The sequence below is a fragment of the Chlamydotis macqueenii genome, chromosome 26, assembly GCF_036417535.1.
Source record: "Chlamydotis macqueenii isolate bChlMac1 chromosome 26, bChlMac1.mat, whole genome shotgun sequence".
NCBI classification, from domain to species: domain Eukaryota; kingdom Metazoa; phylum Chordata; class Aves; order Otidiformes; family Otididae; genus Chlamydotis; species Chlamydotis macqueenii.
The window spans coordinates 1,989,116-2,009,568 of NC_141581.1; the positions used below are offsets into that span (position 1 = coordinate 1,989,116).

The window sequence follows — 20,453 nt, forward strand, 5'->3', positions numbered from 1 at the left end:
GTTTCCTACACAGAGGATTAGAACCTGTTGGGTCCATCACACCAAGGTTTTCAAGCACCCAATATTATGTCAGCGACATCAGATTAGAAACTTTCACAGCTGCTTGCAGAAGATCTTTGCAGGCTCCCATGCCACCCAGCATGCCCTGGCTGCGACAGCCATCGCATGACAGAAGTGCCCTGAGTTGAAAGGAGTTTCCAGCTCGGGCTTTGGCAGCAGACACTCAGGAAAAGCTGCATGAGAGAGCAGGCTCCAGTGTTAGAGCGCCAGCTCCTGTCTTAGTCCTGGGCAAACCTCCGAATCCGCAGATGCGTGTCCTTGCTGCACCTCTGTTACCTTCATCCTGGTACCCCAATGCCCTGCTTCTCTTTCACCACACTCTCAAAAGCACCAGTGACTCACAACAGGACGGGGTGCAGAGATGCGACAGCTGGAATGCCCTGGGAGCAGAAGGTGCGATGCTGTGGAGCTCTTCCCCAGGGGTTTTGAGTTTTCTTTTTTACACCACAGCCACAGTAGAAGAGCTGCCTCTCAGCACCATGAGCCACATCACCGCTGCCGCCTCCTCCCTTAGCTCTCCCCACAGATTTGCTGGGAGCAGGAGGAGAAGCCCAGCACACATTGCAGAGTCTGCACCGCTGCCCTCTCCAGCCTCAGGGAGAAAAGGGAATGCAGAAAAAACCAGCAGCTTCCCAGGGGAGCACCAGGCAGCACCCTGAGCCCCAGGACAGACCTGGGAGCAGCATGGCAAATTTGTGTCTGCTCAACAGAAAGGCATTAGTAGCCAATGTAACTTAGAAAAGCTTTACCTTACATGCAGCACAACAGCAGCCAGCTCTGCCTCACCTGCTCACAGGGGCTCCGAAGAGCCAAGACAACCATCCCGGCCCCACCATGAGACCCCATTTTCTAAGGGATTGGTGTGAACACGCCTTTCTTCAGAAATAGCTGCCTCCACACACGCCAAGCATCCTCCTTTCCCTGGCACAGCCACCAGCGCTCACTGGTAGGCCGGGATGTGCCACACACATCCAACAGCCCACGTTTGCCACCACGGGCAGGGGAGCCAAATCCCAGCTCTGCTGGCTGGTCTCCCATACCCAACCCTCAAGACTAAACCCAAAACACACTGAGGAAGGGGCACCAAGATAGCTGAGAAAGCAGCAGCAGCTTGCAGGAGAGAAAGGGCCAAGCTCGAGCATGCTATGGGGACGGCTGGTGCCCGTGAGGCTTGCTGCAGGGCAGCTTTCCAAGAGGAAGGAGCCCTCGCATACCACAGTGCCTCTCAGCATCCCCTACGCCGTGTCACAATGCGCTTTGTGTTGTGGTTGGACACCGGCCCGCGTTTGCTATGGAGCTGCTCTTTCCAAATGGGGGCCCCCGGCAAGGCCTCTGGGGCCGGGACAGCTCGACGGTGACGCAAGGGGCTCAGCCCCGACACGGTGATCTGGCCCCAGGCTGGGGCAGGGCAGAGCAGGAGAGCAAAGCGACTCAGCTTGACCTCAGGGATCTGCCCTGGAGCTGGTTCTACCAACACCCACCTGCAGCACCACCCTCCATGGCTGCTTTGCCCCAATTTTTGGCCTTCCACTGCCTCTCTCCCCTTGCACTGCAGATGCACCGGGACCGTTTCTGCCCTTTTCTTCACGTGGCTCAGGCCCATCCCCACCGCTGCCACCAGTGTGCAAACTGGCATCTGGCAGCAGCCCATCACGGGGCTCGGTGGACCTGCCCAGCACTACCCTGGTGATTGCTGCTTTCTGAGACAGTTTGTCAGTCTGCTTTTTGGCTCTTTAAACATTTTGTGCTGAAAAGTGGAAACAAGCCTGAACTGCAGCAATGAAGGATTCAGCTGCTCCTCAGCATTCTCTTCAGCAATTCCTATTCAATTCAGCTCTTACAGATAGAGAAATGCTCCATCTGCTTTGGAGACAGTCATCAAAAAGCCCAGTGTGCAGCGAGGGCATCATTCAGACCCCTCTGACCTCCAGTTCTCACCATTAACCCAGTACCATTTCCCAAGGGCAGAACCCTCTCCCTTTCCACCTTCGATGGAGGGAGGAGAGCCTGAACATCCCAGAGCGGGATCCAGACCACTCACTCCACACGCAGGCACCGATAGCGCCCAGTCCCAGCTTCACTGCTGGGATTTATCACTCACTAGGCAAGGACACATCCTTCCTGCCAACCCCCCTCATCACCAATTGTCTCATCAGCCGTTTGCCCGCCTTGCTCTGCGGGAGACCTCAGCCTGGGGCAGCCAGCTGCTCTGCACCCAACCAGAAATCTAATCTGTGAAATGGTTGCCTTATCAGGAGCAAAAGCTTAATTTCGTTGGCACCAAGACAGCTGAATTTTGTTTCCCCCCCACCAGGCTGCAAGGAAAGAATACGAATTTGCAAATATGAATTTGCTTCTGAGCCACTGCTGGGCCTGATGGCTCCTCTGTCCAAGCACGCCTACTCCTCTCCAGTAAAAAGTATCAGAATTAGGGGAAAGAAAATTAGAAAGTTACATTTATGCTTCAGCTTGCCCAATGCATGAGCAAGAGAAGGAGCACTGAGGCAATGCAACAGTTGTGCCTGCATCCCAGTGCCCCCAGCCCGCTGTGGCCTCCCCTGCACAAAACCAAGCTGGATCCACACTGCAAACCGTCAAACAGCAACGGCACCACGCAGCCGTCCGGTGCTGCTGCGTGGCATCACCCGCGCGTTATTCAAACAGCCCTGACGGAAACACCCCCACGCTCGGTTGCAGCAGCTCAATGCCCACGGCCAGCGAAGGTGGAGACCCGCAGGCAGAGGCTGCGCGGTGCCAGCCGGCCCATCGCAGGCTGTCGCCGCTGAAGAGCGTTACGCAGGATTTCACAAGGAGCGATGAGCCCTGCGTGAAACAAGGAGCTGTTTTCCTTGGGTGTCCGTAACCACAGCCACAACCGAGCAGCTCCGGGAACACCGTACTGGATGAGGGAACCCCTGGGGCACTGGCTTCTGGCCAAAGGGTATTACAAGAAACAACAATAACAAAGGCCAAAAGCAGACCACAACCCCCCCCAGGACACGTGAGCTGGCATGAGCCAGAGCTGGGCAGCACCATTCACTTCTCCACCACACTCCTGCCCCGAAGCGGCCGATGCTATCAAACATCGCAGTGTTACGAACTCTCTCGGGACACAGAGGGAGAAAATCTCCTGTCCTGGGGCCAGGGGTGCCTCCCCACTCTCATTAATCACCACTTTCCAGTTGATCTTACTGGGTCCAAAGAGCCTCATTGCAGACCGGGACCTCAACCCCAGCCCTGGGACAGCATCGCCAGTCGAGGTTTTCATGCGAGACCAAGTGAAAAGCCCAATGTGTCATGCTGCGCATGTGGTCCCTGGTCCCACAGACACTTCTGTGTCTGCAGCAACGCTCCTGTGTCTGCCGTTAATCCATTATTCAGAGGGTGCCAGGCTAAAGAGTGGCAGCCACGAGCTGTCCCGGCCTTCCGGTATTTCGGGGATGGCACCATTTTACTGGCCAGCAAGGCTTCACAAGATGAAAGCAGAGCAGTTTGATTCTGTTTGTAGAAGGGGACAGGGAGGTGGGATGTTTGCTCAGGACCCCCTGCAGCATGGCAGACCAGAGGCCAGGCAGGATGACCTGGTGAGACACCACAACACATGGACACCAGGGAGACCTGTGGCCACCACCTCAGACCCAGCTGATGTCACAGTCCCCTTTGTGACAGCACAAATTGTCAAATATCCTGCTCAAACTCACTGCGGGGGTAAGCCACGGCTGAGCTGAAGAGGTTTCAGTGCCCAGAAGTGCTCTTCAACCCTGTGACAAAGTGGAGGATTTCCTATGTGGGCATCCAGAGGAGCCTTGACCAGCTTCCAGTAGAAATTTGGTCAACAACGCATAAAATGTACCTGGTCCCTGGGCCCCATCTGTGCTCTGCTGCCTCCCTGTCACCCTCATGGCCCCAAATGTACGTGGTCACTTCCCCACCCCCTGTCCCCACAGCCCCTCGTGTAACCCCACATGGCCAAGCGGACAGTACAGACCACAATGTCCCCTCTCCTGGGGCCAACACAACAGCGTCACGGTGACATTATCACCCACACCAGGAGCTCACCAACACGCAGGAATGGGTGCAGGGGTCCCACACCAGGCCAGGCTCGCCTCTCGCAGAGCTGTGCGACGGCTCAGCCAGCACCAGAATTTCATGCCACAGTTTGCAGAAGAGCCACTCCCTTGGGGCTGCAGCCCATACACCCAGCACAGGTCCTTTGCTCCCCACGCACACAACCCCACGGGGCTCCCATCAAGCAACCAACCCTTGCAGCCACCCCCAAGCACAGAGAATTGGCCATGAGCACCTCTACTCAGGCAAAAACCAGGCGCTCAGAGCAGCCTGCCACAGCACAGGAGAGAAAGCAAAGCAGAAAACCACAACATCACAACACCTCTCCCAAACGACGTGAAGGATTTTCATACCTGGACTGGGGGAAAGGGAGAGCCTTGAGCTGGGTACAGCCTAACAGGGAGGAAGGGAGCCAGGTTTCCACCCCTGGTTCTCTCTTCTAGAGAGAAAACCTTGTCCCACCCGTCTGGGTTTTATAGGGTTGAGGGTTCATGCGCTGCAGCTGCAGCTCCTCCACCCCGGCTCATCGGGACTCAGCTGCCCTCAGCTGAGATCCCCAGCTGGGAACCACGAGCATCCCCCAGCGCTGGAGCATGGAGCCAGCTCACAGGTGGGAGGGACTAAACCCCCCAGCTGCTTCTTGTGTCAACAACCAGAATTCCCCATCTCCCACCGGCCGTGGGGGACGTGTACCAACAGTCGTCACCCTCTCCCAGCCCTTTCTTCTCTGTTCAGCCCCAAAATCTCTGTGTCCTGTGAAGACCCCTTATGTAACGCACTCCAGCGGGCAGAGGGAAGGGAGCCGCAGGGCATTCAGTCACGGATCCTCAGCAGCAACAGGGCAGCTTTGATTCCCTTTTCACGCAGCGGAGGTGTCTGCTCCGCACCAGCACTGCGAATGCACGAGGCTGACGCAGTCTCGGTCCCCCTCCTGCGGCTGCTGCCTGCAAACACCAACATCTGCACACGAGTGATTTGTTCACTGCAGAGAGGAGCGAGAGCCACGGAAAATATCGCAAGCAGTGTCAAAGCTCAGCGCCAAACCCTCCTGCAGACAGCCCCCGAAAGAAATCATGTCAAGTGTAACACCCTTTTGAGAAACTCCCCCTGATCTGGGGACGGGGTTTGGCGGGAGGGATACGGGATGCTGCAGGGATGCAGGAAGGATGTTACAAGGATGCTGCAGCAATGCTGCAGGGATGGGGCAGGAACGTGGGAAAGACACAGAGGGGATGCTGCAGGGATGCCAGGGGGATGCTGCAGGGATGCTGGAGGGATGCAGAGGGGATGCCATAAGGATGCAGGGGGATGCTGCAGGGATGCAACAGGGATGCCACAGGGATGTAGGAGGGATGCAACAGGGGTGCCGTAAGGATTCAGGGGGGATGCTGCCGGAATGTAGGGGGATGTTGCAGGGGTGCTGCAGGGATGCAGGAGGCATCTTGCAGGACACTTTCCCACGGCTCTCTGACAAGTGAAGAGTGTTTGCCTCTCAAATTGACTCAAACTAGCCACTTCATTTCCTCTGAAACTTTCCGGAGAAAACAAGTTCTTATCTCACTAGAAACCCTGGCCGCAGATGCTGGGCTGCCTGGGAGGAAGAAGCAGTTCTTCTAAGCCGACAGCAGCACTCCCAGCCCCAGCCAACCGCTGGCTGCTGCCTCCCTGGGGATGCGCTTGAGGATGGGGCTGCACCTGTGGGGCTGAGCTGCTGGCACCAATGCCCAGTGCAGCTGCAAACCACAGTCCCATGTCCTGTAGAGCAAAGAGCTGCAAATTTGTTTCCTCTGAGCTGAAAAGGGAAACACAGGGGGACTCGGCACAACCTAGGGGAATTGTTCTGCATCCCTGGTATCAGCTGAACAGTCCAATATTTGGCTCTCAGCCTGCACCTTTACCTGTTAGAGGCTTAACAGAGGGACAGGGCTCTAGTTCTGACTTTGCAGTGAGCGCATCCCTCTGAGCTGGTCCTACTGCTGCCCCCAAAACAGCTGGCACACCTGCAGCATCTACAGCCCAGTCAATGTCCCCCCCTCCCGTTTCTGCCCAGCAAAGAGCCAGAGCAGCAGCATCTCTGCCTCCTGACTCCCTCCCAGCGCAGCTCCGGGTGAGGGGGAGCAGAAAGGCAGAGACCAGCTCCCCTCTCCTGCCTCCGCCCGCACACTGGAATTCTTCAGTGCCCATCAGCGCGCTGGGAGGCAGCTCCTCTGCCCACTCCACAACATTCCCTGCAGATGCCTGGGTGCCGGCACCACAGGCTGCCGCCTCGCTCAACCTCGCTCCTGCCAGCATGGCGCAGAGCCCAGCCACCTCACGGGGAAGAAATTGCTCAGCGGTTAATCAGAAACCTCCATCCCCCTTTTAATCTCCCAGAGGTGCTTTCTGCCACTCATCAGCTTTTCCCCTTGGAGGAGGATGGCTCCTTCCATCGGCTTGAGCGCACGGGCTCCTCAGTGAAGTGATTCCACGGGGGCTTTTGGAGAGGGTGTGAGTTAAAGCCCTGCCAAAGCCCTCCTGGACCACAGCCACCCTGCCCGCGCTGCAGCGGTGCTGGGGAAGCTCCCATGTTAAATTTGCCTTTCACAGCGCTGTAAAAATGCTTGCTGGCTGATGCTCCGCGAGGCCCAGGGTGATGTGGCTCGTGCCCACCAACGGCCCCACCACATTTTGCAGATGTGCAAAGTTACCAGTCTCCCATGCCTGGGAGACTGGCACAGCCCAGCCAAGGACTGGTGCCCAGCTCCCAGGTACCGGCTGGTTGGAATTGGGGGCTGCCTCATCCGGGCAGCAACAGGCACGGCTTCTTGGTGCAGAAGGCATCGTGTTACCTCCTGAGTCCTTTTTGGTGATGCAAAGCAAAGAGCCTCTGAACAACCCACCCTTCAGCACATCACAGGCTCAGGGCACAAAGGGGACAGGGCAACCCTACGCACCCGGTGCCAGAGCCCCGCACACCTGCGTCACAACGGGCCGGGATGCCACGCGTGCTGGTGGGATGCAAAAGCCCCTCATTCACACATCTCAGGGAAGCAAGGGACCAGGAGGAAAGGGATGGTATGATTTTGAGGTTAGTCAAAACACTGCGGTAATTTAGCGGAAAGTATTTTTCTGCCGTAATCTCATTCTCACACCATGCCAGGTTTTTCTTGCCGTATTAAAGAAACGCAAGGAGTGTGGGAGGTGTGAACTAATGCTACCGCACTGGGAAGGTGGTGACGACCTAGAGACCTCACAATGATGTTCATCAGACTCCCTACTCAACAGGGGTGTGAGCAACTACAGTGGAAAAAAAAAAAAGGACATAATTGGTCTTTTAAGAAAAAACCCAAACCAAATAGCTGTGAGACAACCTTGTCAGCAACTGCTATTTAAGAGCAGAGACATTCACCTCCTGTCTCCAAGGGCAAGTGTTAACCTTTAAACACAGCCTTTCCACTCTCTTCCCTTTCACTTATGTGTTTTCTCCTCCGCCTGCTCCACACTTGCCAAAATCGCTCGTGTTTCCACACCCATCGAGAGCCCACGGCCACTGTGTACCACCGCACAGTGCTGTGCTGCACCAAGAGCAGGTCCATCCCCACTCGCCACCGCCCTGTCCCTGCGCAGCCACGGGCTTTGAGGCGACAGCTGCCATTATTTGGTAGAAACCTCCCCAGCGCTCATCCAAACTGGGAGCTGCCCATGAGCATCGGCTCTGGGTTGCGCCGCAGGCAGCAGCCCCGTTGTTACAGGCTCCCACAAGCACAGAGCTGCCTCCCTGCTTGGAAAGGTTTTTCCCGGCCGCGGGAGAGCCACGTTGGCGTAGCGGTCCCAGCACCGAGCCCGGTGGGAGGTTTCTCCAGGGAGAGTGACACCCGGCCATGCCACCGCTTCCTGCCCCAGCCGCAGGGGCAAGAACAACAAGAGCTCGAGCGGTGATGTGGGAGCCTTGCGCAAGAGAGGACGGAGGGAAACGCAGCTCGCTGCTTTCCAGAGAGCACCTCGTGCTCATCGGTGGTGACGGGAAACGGCCTTGCAGGGAGAAGGAGCACTGAGGGCTGCAACTTGCCTTACCACCGCCCCCCCCCCCATCACATCTTTGCCTTCAACCTGCGCTCCCCAGTGTCTGGAATTCAGGGGGACGAGGCTGGAGCACTGGGCAGAGGAAGGTCCCAGTCTGGAGAATGAGGTCACAGTCCAGGAGCACATCTCCCAGTCAGGCTCTGGCACTGGCTGGGGACGACTGCCAGGAGCACCGCACACCCCAGCCCACCCCTGAGTCCCCCTGGAGCACTGTGCTCCAGAGAGGAATGTGTCTTTGCACACCATTCACCAAATCTGCAGCCATTTAAAGAAAAGCAGGATGAGGCTGAGCTGCGAGCACACCATCCCGCACCCGGGAAGCTCCCTCCAGCCAGGGAAGCTACGATGTGGGGCTGAACCCCATGGGAGGAAGGGCAGGTGCCTTGGGGAGGTGTAGAAAGCAAGAAAGATCCCTGAGATATGGAAGAGTTGTGCAACCTCTTGCTCTCAACCCGCCGACACTTCCTGAGGGAGGACCAGCGGGTGAGGAAGGGGCGGTACGAGCCCACCCGGGTGGGGAGGCATCACTGTGGCAGCTCCCCATCCTCTGACTTCCCTGCTCCGGGTGCCCAGCTCCCTGTTTGCTCTCTTTCAAAAAGGAATAAGAAGAGGCTTTTCTTATCAAATTGCCTTTTAACTTCCAAAGTTGCAGTTACTGCTTCAAAGGCGTTAAGAACAGAAATAGCTTTTTTTTTTTTTTCTGATAAAAGTGATTCTGACTCATTAAGAGTCTTCAACTGCTGCTCTGGTGCCAAGCACCGTCAGAAAATAAGGAGAGGAAGCTGCCCATGCTGACCACAAGACAGCCGGAGCAACTCAGCGCTTGGCACTTGTCACCAGAAGTCCCCAAAGATGCCTGTGTCCCACTCACTGCAGCAATGAAGCCTATCCCCAGCTCTTTAGGATCGGTGTCAAAAAGATGATTACAAACCTAAAAATCTTTACAACTTACTGTATCCACATTTCGTAGCCCAAAGAGGACAGAGCATCAATATCTGCACCCCAAATCCAGCTCAGCTTCTTCAGCAAAAGCGAAACAGAAAGGCCCTGCAGGTGGGACGTTGGCTTGGATTTAGACCGAAAAGTGAAAACCAGCCCACTGCATTTCCTGGAGGTGAATTCCCCCATTTCCCTGGCGATGTCCAAGCTGTGGGTAGGTGGTCAGAGCATGATGCTGCAGCTACCAGCTGCCCATCTCGCATCTCTGCACCTCTCACGGTACAGCTGCGCTCTTCATCCTCTGCATCCCTGCAGCACCCACAGCATCCTCCAACCACTGAGGCAAATGGCAGATTTTAAACGAAATCTCAGAAATTCTACGCACTTTTATCAGGCGAGTCCCTGCTATCACAGGCAGGAGCTCAGAAGCTTTGAACCCGGAGGGTTTTTCTTGTGGTTGTGCTGCACACACAATTAATCACCTCGTAACAAATAGGCAGCTCCTCGAGACTCTGTAGCTGCTTCTCTGTTCCCATGCGGTGATTCAGAATTTCAGAGCCACAGTGGGGCCGAAGCACAGGTCCCCCACCTTTCACCGCAGCCTAGGGCACGAGCTGTGAGCAGATGCTTGTGAAAGCAGATAGAGCTTAAATTTCATGATGGTGTCACCAAAAAGGATTTTTTTTCCTATATCTTCAAGACATGAAATAAATAATGCAACAGCATCTTCCATTCCCGTCTGGATTTTGTCTATTGCTGCTCCTTTTTCTCCTCATTTTCAAGCTTTTTTATTCCCACTACGTACAAACACTGTGCAACTCAGGAGGACTTTTATGCCAGGTAGAAAAATGATGAAACAATGAGGAAAATTGCCTGGCTTATAGCAAAACTTTCTTATTCTGCATTAACACAAGCAGCTCAGCTAGGGGATATGTCCCCAGTACCCCTCGGCCTTTTCTCCCCGGAGATGCATCCTCGTTTGGACCAAAGGGAGATTAACACAGACAGGCACAGTGAGAATTAGGGAATAAATAAAATAATCCCAGCCAGCTCCTGGCTGCCTGGGGGTGCCTAGTGAAACATTTCCTAGGAAAGGTTCTTTTATCCCCACCAAATCCCCAACATTTGTCAAACAAATTGCAGATCCATCGCTTTCATCTTGGTTAAAGAAACAAGAAACAAATAGGTGAGACTTAAAATTTAAACCTTTGACATTTGGCAGGGAGGGAGGGAAATACTCACAAAATGAAAACCATTACAATCAGATCACGTGTCTTTTGCGTGCAAGGAAGGAAAAAGTAATTCACTAATCAGTGCTAATTGCTGATGAGTGGGAAAAGTGCCCGGGAAGGATTTCCCTGTCCTTTAGCTGGAGAGCGAGGGGTGCAGAGGCAGCACGGCCAAAGATTGATGATGGCAGATCCTGGTCCTGCGCACGGCCAGTCGATCACGGCCCCATAGCCAGCCCCCTCCCCGTCCCCACCCCTGACTGTGCACGGCTGCCACTAATGCCGACAAAAATAGAGAATTGGAAGGAAAAGGGCTGATGCTGCCGAGCGCGGTGGTTAGAGCCTGCTTGCATCTGGAAACTGCCCTTTGTTCCGGGGACACCTGGAGCTGGGGGTGACCAAGAAGCCACATCTGGATTGCCCCATTGGTATCATGTGGCTGCACGGCACAGGAAATCAGGCAGGATCAATAAAACCCTGATTTTTTTCTTCTCATCCCTTCCATAGGAGGAACCTCTGGCAGCCAACGCAACCACTTCCGCGCTTCGCTTGTCACCACTTCAGGGTTACAGACGTGGAAACCAACCATAGGTGTTAGACACGAGGGAGGCTCAGGGCAGCCCTCGCGGCGGGAGGAGCGGCTCGCCAGCCCACACCCTGATGGCAGCTTCATCCCTGGGCTGGTCAGAAAACAAGCACAGGAAGGGGAAAATCTGAAGATATAATGAGGCCGCCGATTTCTAACACATGAAACCTCCTCCCTTGTGCGTGGCATCCCACCGCAGTGCAGCACTGTGGTTAACGCGGGTGTTTCCTCCCGTTCGGAGGGACGTGGACACACACGCACAAACACAGAGCTCCTCACACCTCTCACCACCATGCAATTTGTGCATCTGCAAACAAGAAATCCTCTGTCAGGCTTCTCCTCTGGCAGCACTTCCCTCTCACCTGGGACACAGAAGGCAGCACCGCAGCCAGAGAACACAGCTGGACATCAAAAAAAGTGGAGTTTTGTTGAACCAAAGCAGCACTTGCACATCCGATACTGTCCTCCACACCTTTACAACCGTTCCAGCTGTGCACCAGATGTGATGACGGGTGTGGCATCAGTGCTGAGCCAGCCCCAGCGCTCAGGGTCTGTGCAAAGAGAGGGAGAGGACAGCAGAACAGAAATAGTAGACCATTTTCAGGTTTAACTCAACACAGAAAGACGTGAGTTCTGGGTAGATTTGGGAGATTTTACCCAGGAAAAATGGCATTTCGGGAAGTTCTGTGAAGGCTTGGTTCACACTACGGTCCAAGCTAATTGATGCAGCCATCACTAAGCGAAAGGGGTTTGGCAAAAACAGAGACAATACAACCTTGCTTGATGTCTGGGAAGTGGAGCTCAGCTCCCCGCTCTGGCGCAGCCTTCCTGCACAGGGTGGGGAATTGGGAAAAAAAATCCAGCCCTCCTCAGCAGGGCACTGGGACTGTGCCTGCACTGGCGAGCCAGGGCCGCTCGGGTGCGAGGAGAAGCCGGGGTGGAGGCACTTGGACCACTTCTTGGTAGGGGTTTGAGAACTAAGGTTGAGTTTGGGCACAGGATTTTGTTAACTGCTATTCTACCCACACCCAGACCTCACACATCACAACTGTGAAGACTTTTGATGTCTGAAAAAAAGAAAAACAAGAACCAAGCAAGCTTTATTCATCCTAGAGCGTTGCTATTTGAGTAGTTTGTTTGAGGTCAAGGAGTTGTCAAACCCCCCAGTTCCCTCTGATGTTTTAGCATACTTATCAGGTATGAGTAACGCTACGTGCGAGAAATGAAAGATTGTGGTCTTCAGAAGAACCGATATCAGAAAGCCAGCCTAAAGATGAATAGCTTAGTGTATTCACACTTCTTCAGTTGCGTTTACTACATCATATTTACAGGCTAATGTAAGGATGTATACTTTCTTTTTCTCATCTTTTTTTCTTCATAGTTGAGCACAAATTTAAAAGATTGAGTATCTGATAAGAGAAAGTTATTGGCTCCCACGCACTCAAGATACTTCTAATAATCACTTCATCTGAACACACTGCTAGCGTTATTGCACGTACGAGGATAGTTGGTGGCATTAGGAATTCAGACGGCAAATCCCAGTGTTTTGCCTGAAATGGAGGTAGATTGCACAACCTGCTTTGTCCTTTTGCAAGCCTCATGATGAAGCTGCAGTTAAGGTGACACAGGAGGCTGAAGATCACCCCAGGTGATGGCCAGTGGGTATCTCAAGATCATTTCTCCACCTGTATTTCAGCCTGACCTTGCTGTGCAAAGATGGGCAGACCCAGCAGACGTTTTAAAGTTTATCATCCCTAAACCCCCCATAGGATAAACCAGGTCAAGAAGCCCCTGGTCATGCACATCACCACAGGACTTAGTCCCCTGGAAGCCCAAGCCCACAGGCACCAAGGCAGCGTGTTGTCCAACTCACTGAGCACTCAGCTGTTACTGAGGCTCTGACCAGCAGTTTCTGCCGATTCTGACTCAAAGTGCTGGAGGTGAGCATGAAAAAACCTGCACGTTCTCCTGGGGGTATTCCATAAACAATCTCTAATACTCTTCCAGTTAAACCCAGCTTTTCAAAATAATTTTCCATGTTTGCCCAGACAGTGCCCAAACAGCAGTGGGGTAGATAAGCTAGAAGAGAACTGGGACCAGTTTGTAGAACTGGTAAGACGTGCAAAGCACGGTCAGGGATTCACACACAGGGCTGCCTGCCAGAAGCGCAGACAGAGCACTGCAGGAGAGTGCGTAGGGAAGGGACCTGGGTGTAAAGATAAGAGCAAGGTTCAGGAGGAAAGAAACTGAGGTGCAACCCAGGCAGCTCGGAGCACAGCAGGCAGCTCACGCGAGGAGAACCGCTCATGCAGCTGATAAGGCTGGCAAGAGAAACATTCTTGCTGCCTGCGGTCACTCAGCCTAGCCCCACACGATCTCTCTGCATAGGAAACAACAAAACCCAGCCCTAACTCCAGTGTCCAGAACCTGCAACTCTCCACAAGCATCACTATGAATACAGAGAAGTGATGTTGCATCCTCCTTCCCCGACTCTTGGCCAGTTGACCACCACTAACCTGGATGTCAGCACCTTCCCACAGCCCCCCAGGCACTGGGCACCAGACCCTGACTGGCATTCCTAAAGAAACCGAGCCCTCAGCCCTCGGGGGAGGTTGCAAACCAGCTACACCTGTGCAAGCTGGAGCTGCAAGCACCGACTGGGGAGGTCACCTGGGATCCCTGATGGTGGGAATGCCAACAGCAACACGATGATTCTCCTCTTTTCCACAATAAAAAACCCAACCCACTTATCTAGAAATAACCTTTGAATACTGGCACAAGGTTAAATTAGAAGAATCCTATATGATGGGAATGGGGGAACGCAGTTTGAGTCTGAGTTGCCCGTGGCAGTGTCTGGTCTCCTACAGGAGTGGGGGACACGATACAATGCAGGGAGCAGTTCATTTAGATCAATACTGCTAGTTGTGTATGGTTTGGAATTTTCCCTTCTAATTATTTTATAATGATGGAAATATAGCCAAGATTAAATTTTAAATAGGTTTTTGAAACGGCGTTGCCCTTACTGGCACACCCATACAGTCTGTCGGGCAACAGGGTACTCTGAGTGCAGCATCTGTTTCCAGAAGTCATTGCTAACTTTTCCTACATCAGTAATGATTCAGTTTTGGTCCTTAGCCTAAGCTAAAGGTCATCATTAACTCATGCTTTTAAGGGGAAGACTCTGTAGTCATCTCTCCATCTAACAGTACAAAGGTGTGAAAAATAGTGCCTGAAATGTGTGAGGTTTGTTGGGGTTTTTTGGAGTGTGCAGTGGCTGGCAGCAGAGAAATTTTATTTTCAGAGACAGAGGGATGTATTCGCATTTGGATCAGGCTTCAGCTCCATCCAGCCTTGCAGCTTTTCTCCAAAGCCAGGGGAGGCTCAGCAAAAACCTGCGAGAGCAGCGGCAGCGTCGCACGCCCTCCCGCTCCCCGGGCTGTGCCACCACTCCGTGTCCATTTGCTCCTGACAGACTAATCCTCCCTGAAACAGCCTCATTGCTTTTTGGCGTCATTTATATCCACAGCATCCTGTGGTAACAAGTTGCATGGTTTAACCATGTCCTGCGTGAAAAAATACTTACTCCTGCTTTTTTTTTGAAGCTTCTGCCCACTTTCACTCAGTGCCAGCTCGTTCTGCGTGATGGAAACCAGTGAGCAATTTTACCCCGTTCAAATTTTGCAGCTCTCCCATGATGTATATTTAGATACCTGTAGCACATCCCTCTCTTCCCAGCTCAGAATCCCAGCTCCGTATCAGAGCCATTCTGCATCTCTGCTCGCTGCCATCGTCCTCTCTTTGCTGCCTCTTCCCGGAGCCCAGAGGAGCAGAGCGGCAAAGGGCGCTGGAGGTGTGAGTTCAGCAGGACAGCAGAGCTGCCTCGGAGAGTGCCAGCTGCTACTCACCACTTACAACATGGTTCGTGAATTTGTATTTATCATTATTTTGTACTTATCATCATTGAATTGCCCCTGCACTCTTTGAGCATCACAGTCCTTTTAAGCTTTTACCAGCCTGAATAACTTTATAAAGCCAGCATCTTTTTCATCATTTCACTCTTTCCAGCTTTTTCTTAACCACTTACCATATGTGTTGACTAGAAAAGATGCCACCACAGTGCCTCTCAGATTAACACCTAAGCTGTATTTCCTGGAATCTGTCTGGGGCTTTTGAGCACTTTCCATTACAATCAGCAAAGGTGTCGTCTGAAAATTTTATAGTAAAACGGCATCAATTTTTAATTTGAGAAAAATGTACTGATCGGTAAGGCTGGAGGTGTGGAGATGGGGAAAGCTTGCGTTTAAAATACACATTGAAACAAGATCAGGAGTTAGAAAGCCAGGCTCACCTGTGACTGACAAAAGAATTAAGCTCTAGATGCAAAAGAAGCATCGTGAAATGTTTAAATACTGCAACCTGCCTCCCATCTGCTGCAAGGAGGGGAATGCTGCAGTCCCAGGCTCCCTCCCCAGCCCTCAGCACCCCAATTCCTGGCCACGGGTCCTGGGCTGGGACCATGGTCATGCTCCCAAGCCCAGCACACGGCGAGGGAGAGCTGTGGTATGGGCTGGGCTGCAGGGGGATACTGGGTGTGCTGGGTGCGAGGGTGATCCCTCAGGCTCACGAGGTGCTGAAGCTGCCCCACTTCTCAGCCCTGTTCCTGCCCCAAGAAGCTGCCAACCTGCACCCAGGACTCAGGAATGATGCAAAATTGTGCATGGAGGTGTGGAGTGAGCGGCCACGGGCAGGGGGCTGCTCTTCTGGCAGCTGTCACAGCGAGAAAAGCTACATTTTCTATTTCATAAATAAAACATCTGCGCCTGAGGGAGCTGCAAAACGCTGGGGGTGTGCAGTGCAGAGCCCAGTTTAACAGCTTCTGCCTTCAAATGTCCTGCCCCACGTAATTTCTAAATTTCACCTCTGCCCTATGAATAAACATCACCAAGTGGTGTCGATAAACACAGGCTGTATTTGCCAGTGTAAATAATGATATTAAATCTGCGGCATTGGTTTACATGCTTAACCAGGGGCTGAATCAACAGTATAATCTTAAACACCTGAATTAGGCTGTTGCTTTTGATCTTTCTGTTCTGGCCAACACATGAAAAAATACCAAATAGCTTTCCAAAGATACACAGGCAAGAGATATCTGCCTTGCCTCCCCCTCTTGGGACACACAGATTTTTTTTTATCATATAACACTCACGTCAGTAATTAACCAGGTTGAAAACTACCTGAGATTCCTTTGGAACAAAGACTGGTGAATGAATTAACTTCTAAGCCCAGGCAAGCCTTGCAGCGATCATCACCTGAAACAATTAGTACAATGATGGCTCTTATTTGAAGGTGTTATTAAATGTGCAACTGGGGATGGGATAATCTGTGGCGATGGCTGGATGTCCCCGGGGTACCAGTAGGAAGTTTTCTAGGACAAGGCAGCAAAGGAAAAATGCAAGGGTGGAGGCAGGGGAAACACCCTCCCCACCTCCATCCCCTCCAGGCTCCAGAGGGGAGGAAAAGCGAAACCTGGAGCTCTCCAAAAACAGTGGCGGAGGAATTGTAAGAAGGTGTGAGATGAGCCAGGTGTTGGGCCAGGGCTGGCTTCTTTCACGCCCTTTCATGCCCTCCTGCTGCTGTTGCCGTCTCCCTCCGCAGGGGCCCGGCAGCTTACACCACCATGAACCCTGGCTCCAGGTTTGGCCCTAGGTTTGTGCAACAGCAGGGACACAATAAACAGAAAGCTTTATTCATTTCTACATCATCTTCTGATCAACTGTGCCTGCTCCTCACAAAAAGTCACCGTTGGGCACCTGCAGGTTAACATCTCTCTGGGTGGTCCCTGGTCTGCGAGGTCCTGGGGGCTACGTCCCTCCCCATGAGCACCGACCCCATCCTACGCAGCGGGGTGAGCTGACCTGTCCCCAGTTCTGCCACCACCCCACATCGCTCGCTCACCGTCGCTTCGCTGCATCCTGAAATGGCTGCAGGTGCGGGGAGCCAGAGAAGGGCCCTGCACAGCAGGGAGAAAAGCTGGTCCAGCAGTGGCGGGGAGGGGTAGGAGTAAGGGGGAGGTAATTTCTTCTAGCAAAATCATTTCTAAGCTGCCTTCTTGCTATAGGCTGTCCCTACCTGTTCTGAGGAGAAGAGAGGACAGGGGAAATAGGGCAGGAAATTGAATCACTTGTGGTTTCTTTTAATCTGAAAGCATCACTGCATCAAGTTTCACACCTGAAGAGTGGTTGCAGCGCTCCGGTTTCCCTTCATGCCAGCGAGTACAGTAGAGCCGCCCGCCTCGTGCTGCAGCCCGGGGGCTCCGAGCCTGAAGGTCTGCCCGTTGCTCTGCGCTGATCTCAGCACGAAAGGGCCAGAGATCGGCGGTCCGCAGGGCTGGCCCTCGCGGAGTGTCTCTGTAAGTGGCGGTGAGCTGTGTCGGCCCCACACCAGCCCCTCTGCAGGAGGATTCCACAGTGGAGAGAAAACCTGCAGAATCCTGCTGTGTCCTATGTCCTGCTGTGAGCACATAGACACAGACAGGGGGAAAACATACTTACGGACAAAGGAATGAGGAAAGTATGTGCCCCACAGCCTGCTTAATCTGTGTCCTTCATCACAGCTACCTGTGCTCCTGCTGAGCAGGACTTGTCTCCATGGGATATATTTATCACGCTGGCTGTTCCCAAGGAGGAAAGTTTGGTGAAGATGGAGTCTCAACAGACAGGCCAATACACCTCTCACAGCTTCTGGAAACAGAGTTTTATTAGGCACAACACGTTGATATACCTCCACAGCTCAGCTGCCCCTATGTACAGCTCACAGTAAGGGCCCTCTTTTTTTTTTTTTTATTTTGAGGGATTATTACATCCCATGTCAGGGAGCATGGCTTGTCCTTTTACGCCATCTTCTTACTGGCGCCTTTCTTCATCAGCTATAAAATTATTTCTGGAAAAATACTCTTGGTGATTGTCCTTATTCTCCAGAGCCTGAGATGTCAGTGAGAACACTGTAATGGGAAAAGGAACAGGCTGGTCCTGTGAGCAGCAGAACTGGCAAAGCAGAGACTCAGAGCAAGGACCTGAGCTGGGAGGCTGAGCTCTCACTGTCATCCCTGGTTTCCAGGCTGAGCAGGCAATGCAGTGTTTCTATCAGTAGGGACATGGTAGGTGAAAACATATGGTCAGAGGAGAACAATTTGAAGTTGTACATTCTCTTTGAGATCTGTCTTCTTCCATCAGATCGGGATGGTTTTGTCCAACATGTCAAAAAATGTTTAGGGCTGACAGACACAGAAACATTAGAACTGCATTAGCCTACTTTCCTTCAGAAAAAAAAAAAAAGACAAAAAAAAAGAACAGAGCACTGAGGACAAGAAGTTACAGGTATACTTGGAATACATCTCTGAGAACTATCTTTGGCTTGTAAACCGAGGTGACTGAGGAACAGCATAAAGTAGGCTTTAGGGACCTTCATCAGGTTACTGCTCGCGGAGGCTCAGCTGGCTTTCAGCTCAAGGTAGCTACAGCTCAAGATAGCCTCCAGCCTCACGCTAAGCCCTGAGCAACATGGTCGGCTGGGTTCAAGTTCTCCAGCTGTATTGCACCAACTCCGCACTCACTGCCACAGCTGCAGCGCAGGCTTTCCCAAAGGCTGAGCAGCCGGAAGGCAGGATGGACAGGGAAAGTGTCCAAGCAGATACCCCAAAGAAGACATACAGTATACGCAGCATACGCAGAGGCAAAAATGCATTAAAAAGGGGAAAGGGGCCAAACCCAAATGCAGTAGACAAAATCAAAGTCTGGAGATCTGGAACAGACCAGTTTCTTGACACACTGGATGGAAAACCCTGTCACCAGGAGCAGCTAAAACCAATGTGGAGATGATGCTAGAGATGTCTTAACACAGAGCTCCTTGAATGCTTGGGAATGGAGCAGAAGCACCACGTGAGAACCAAGTAACAGTCTGCCCAGCCTGAGAGCAGGTTTCTGACACCGATGCTTTGCTGAAGCTTCCCAGCACATCTCACTGTACAAATTCAGTTGGGAGGGAGCACTTGGTGCAGCCCAGCTGACACAGGTGAAGCCTCGGGAGGGGAGTGAGCTGGTAGCGTTCTATCCGTAAGGGGGACCCACCCGCAGAACACGCTGGGACATCTTGGGGGTTGGACTAGATGACCTTTGAAGGTCCCTTCCAACCCCAACCATTCTATGATTCTATGATCTCTCTCCCTGCCCTGGGCACCATACACTTCTAAGACTCCTCCCTCCTTCGCAGAGGGTTGGAAATCAGTGCCTCCACGTCCAGGAGATCTCTGAAGAACGTGGCCTTTACTGTTTTTGCAAAGTCCAGCCTACTCTGTTCCATGTCTGCAGCTCATCCAGCGGTGCTGTGCACTGTGACAGCCGGGACCCAAAAGGCTACAGCTACAAGTATTATATTTCTCTATGATTTCTGAGGGCTGCAAATACGCCAGGCACTGCAACTCAAGAGAAACCTTCAGTGCTGGGTCTCCAGTTCAGTCTCTCCAGCTTTCACAGTTTGATAAATAGAAATAATCGATGAGTGCATCCAATGTGAGTCCAGCACTGGGTCAGTCGAGATTTATCTTGATTAAAATAAGCAGCCAGATGTTAACTGAGTTGCTCACTTGCATTTAAAGCTGGTAAAATAATTTCAAAATGCAATAAAAATCTAAAATGTTGAAATGCTTTTTACCCAGTTAACTGACAATTTTTGTATAAACTGTCTTTTTGCTTATTTTTTTTAAATTTTATTAGTGATTCATTTCAAAAAAAAAAGGAAATGGTTCAGCCAACTCAGCTAAAGGTGAGGCAATTTCCAAATACAGAAATATTCTTTCTGAAAATGCCTTATTTAAAAAGAAGGAATTAAAACTAAAAATATGTTTTGCATTTCAGTAAAAAACAAATACTTATTCCTCCAAAATAATAATTGCAAAGATACAGAAAACTATCTTCTGGAGCACTCTGACTGGTCAAAGAGAAAAGGAGTTCAGTCTCTCTGAAGATAAATTATGATAGACCGGGAATAAAACGGACTAGGTTCTGCTCTCATTTCATGCCAGTGTAAATCCACTGCTTTTTTACCACTCTGCCTTTTTCTTACTCCAGACACCTGGGAGGTCTGAAACTGTTTCCATGAACAGTTTCCCATGTCAAGCAATTAAGATGTCAGGCACATTGATGAGGATGAAGGTGACGATGAAGCAAAGGCAATTACAACGGTTGCCACCCCACGCTGCTGTAGTTGTGTTTACATGGTGTGGACACCCCCTCCACTGTCTTAGACTCCGGTCCCTTCAAACCTCAAATTTTAGCTTGATTTGTGAGCAGAGCAGCCAGGTGAAACTCAGACCTACTCACACTGCGACGGTGCGGTCTGGCAAGTCTCACCCAGCAGGATGGACATCATGGCCAGCGGCAGTTGTGCTGCAGTGACACAACCCAGCCCTATAAACTCCCTTACCATTTATGCAAAGCAGAGAAAATTACTCC

The 20,453-nt window shown here is 52.1% G+C and overlaps 1 protein-coding gene across 1 annotated transcript in view; it reads left to right on the forward strand.

Annotated features, from left to right (window-relative positions):
- Positions 1–19,386, forward strand: part of LOC147597511 (mucin-16-like) — a 91,564-nt gene extending 72,178 nt beyond the window's left edge. Inside the window, exons 96-100 of the mRNA XM_086767675.1 lie at positions 16,445–16,503; positions 16,600–16,650; positions 16,761–16,849; positions 17,214–17,353; positions 19,213–19,386. Coding sequence (XP_086623801.1) covers positions 16,445–16,503; positions 16,600–16,650; positions 16,761–16,849; positions 17,214–17,353; positions 19,213–19,386 — 513 coding nt within the window. The remainder of the gene's footprint in view (positions 1–16,444; positions 16,504–16,599; positions 16,651–16,760; positions 16,850–17,213; positions 17,354–19,212) is intronic.
- The last annotated feature ends 1,067 nt before the right edge of the window (positions 19,387–20,453 follow it).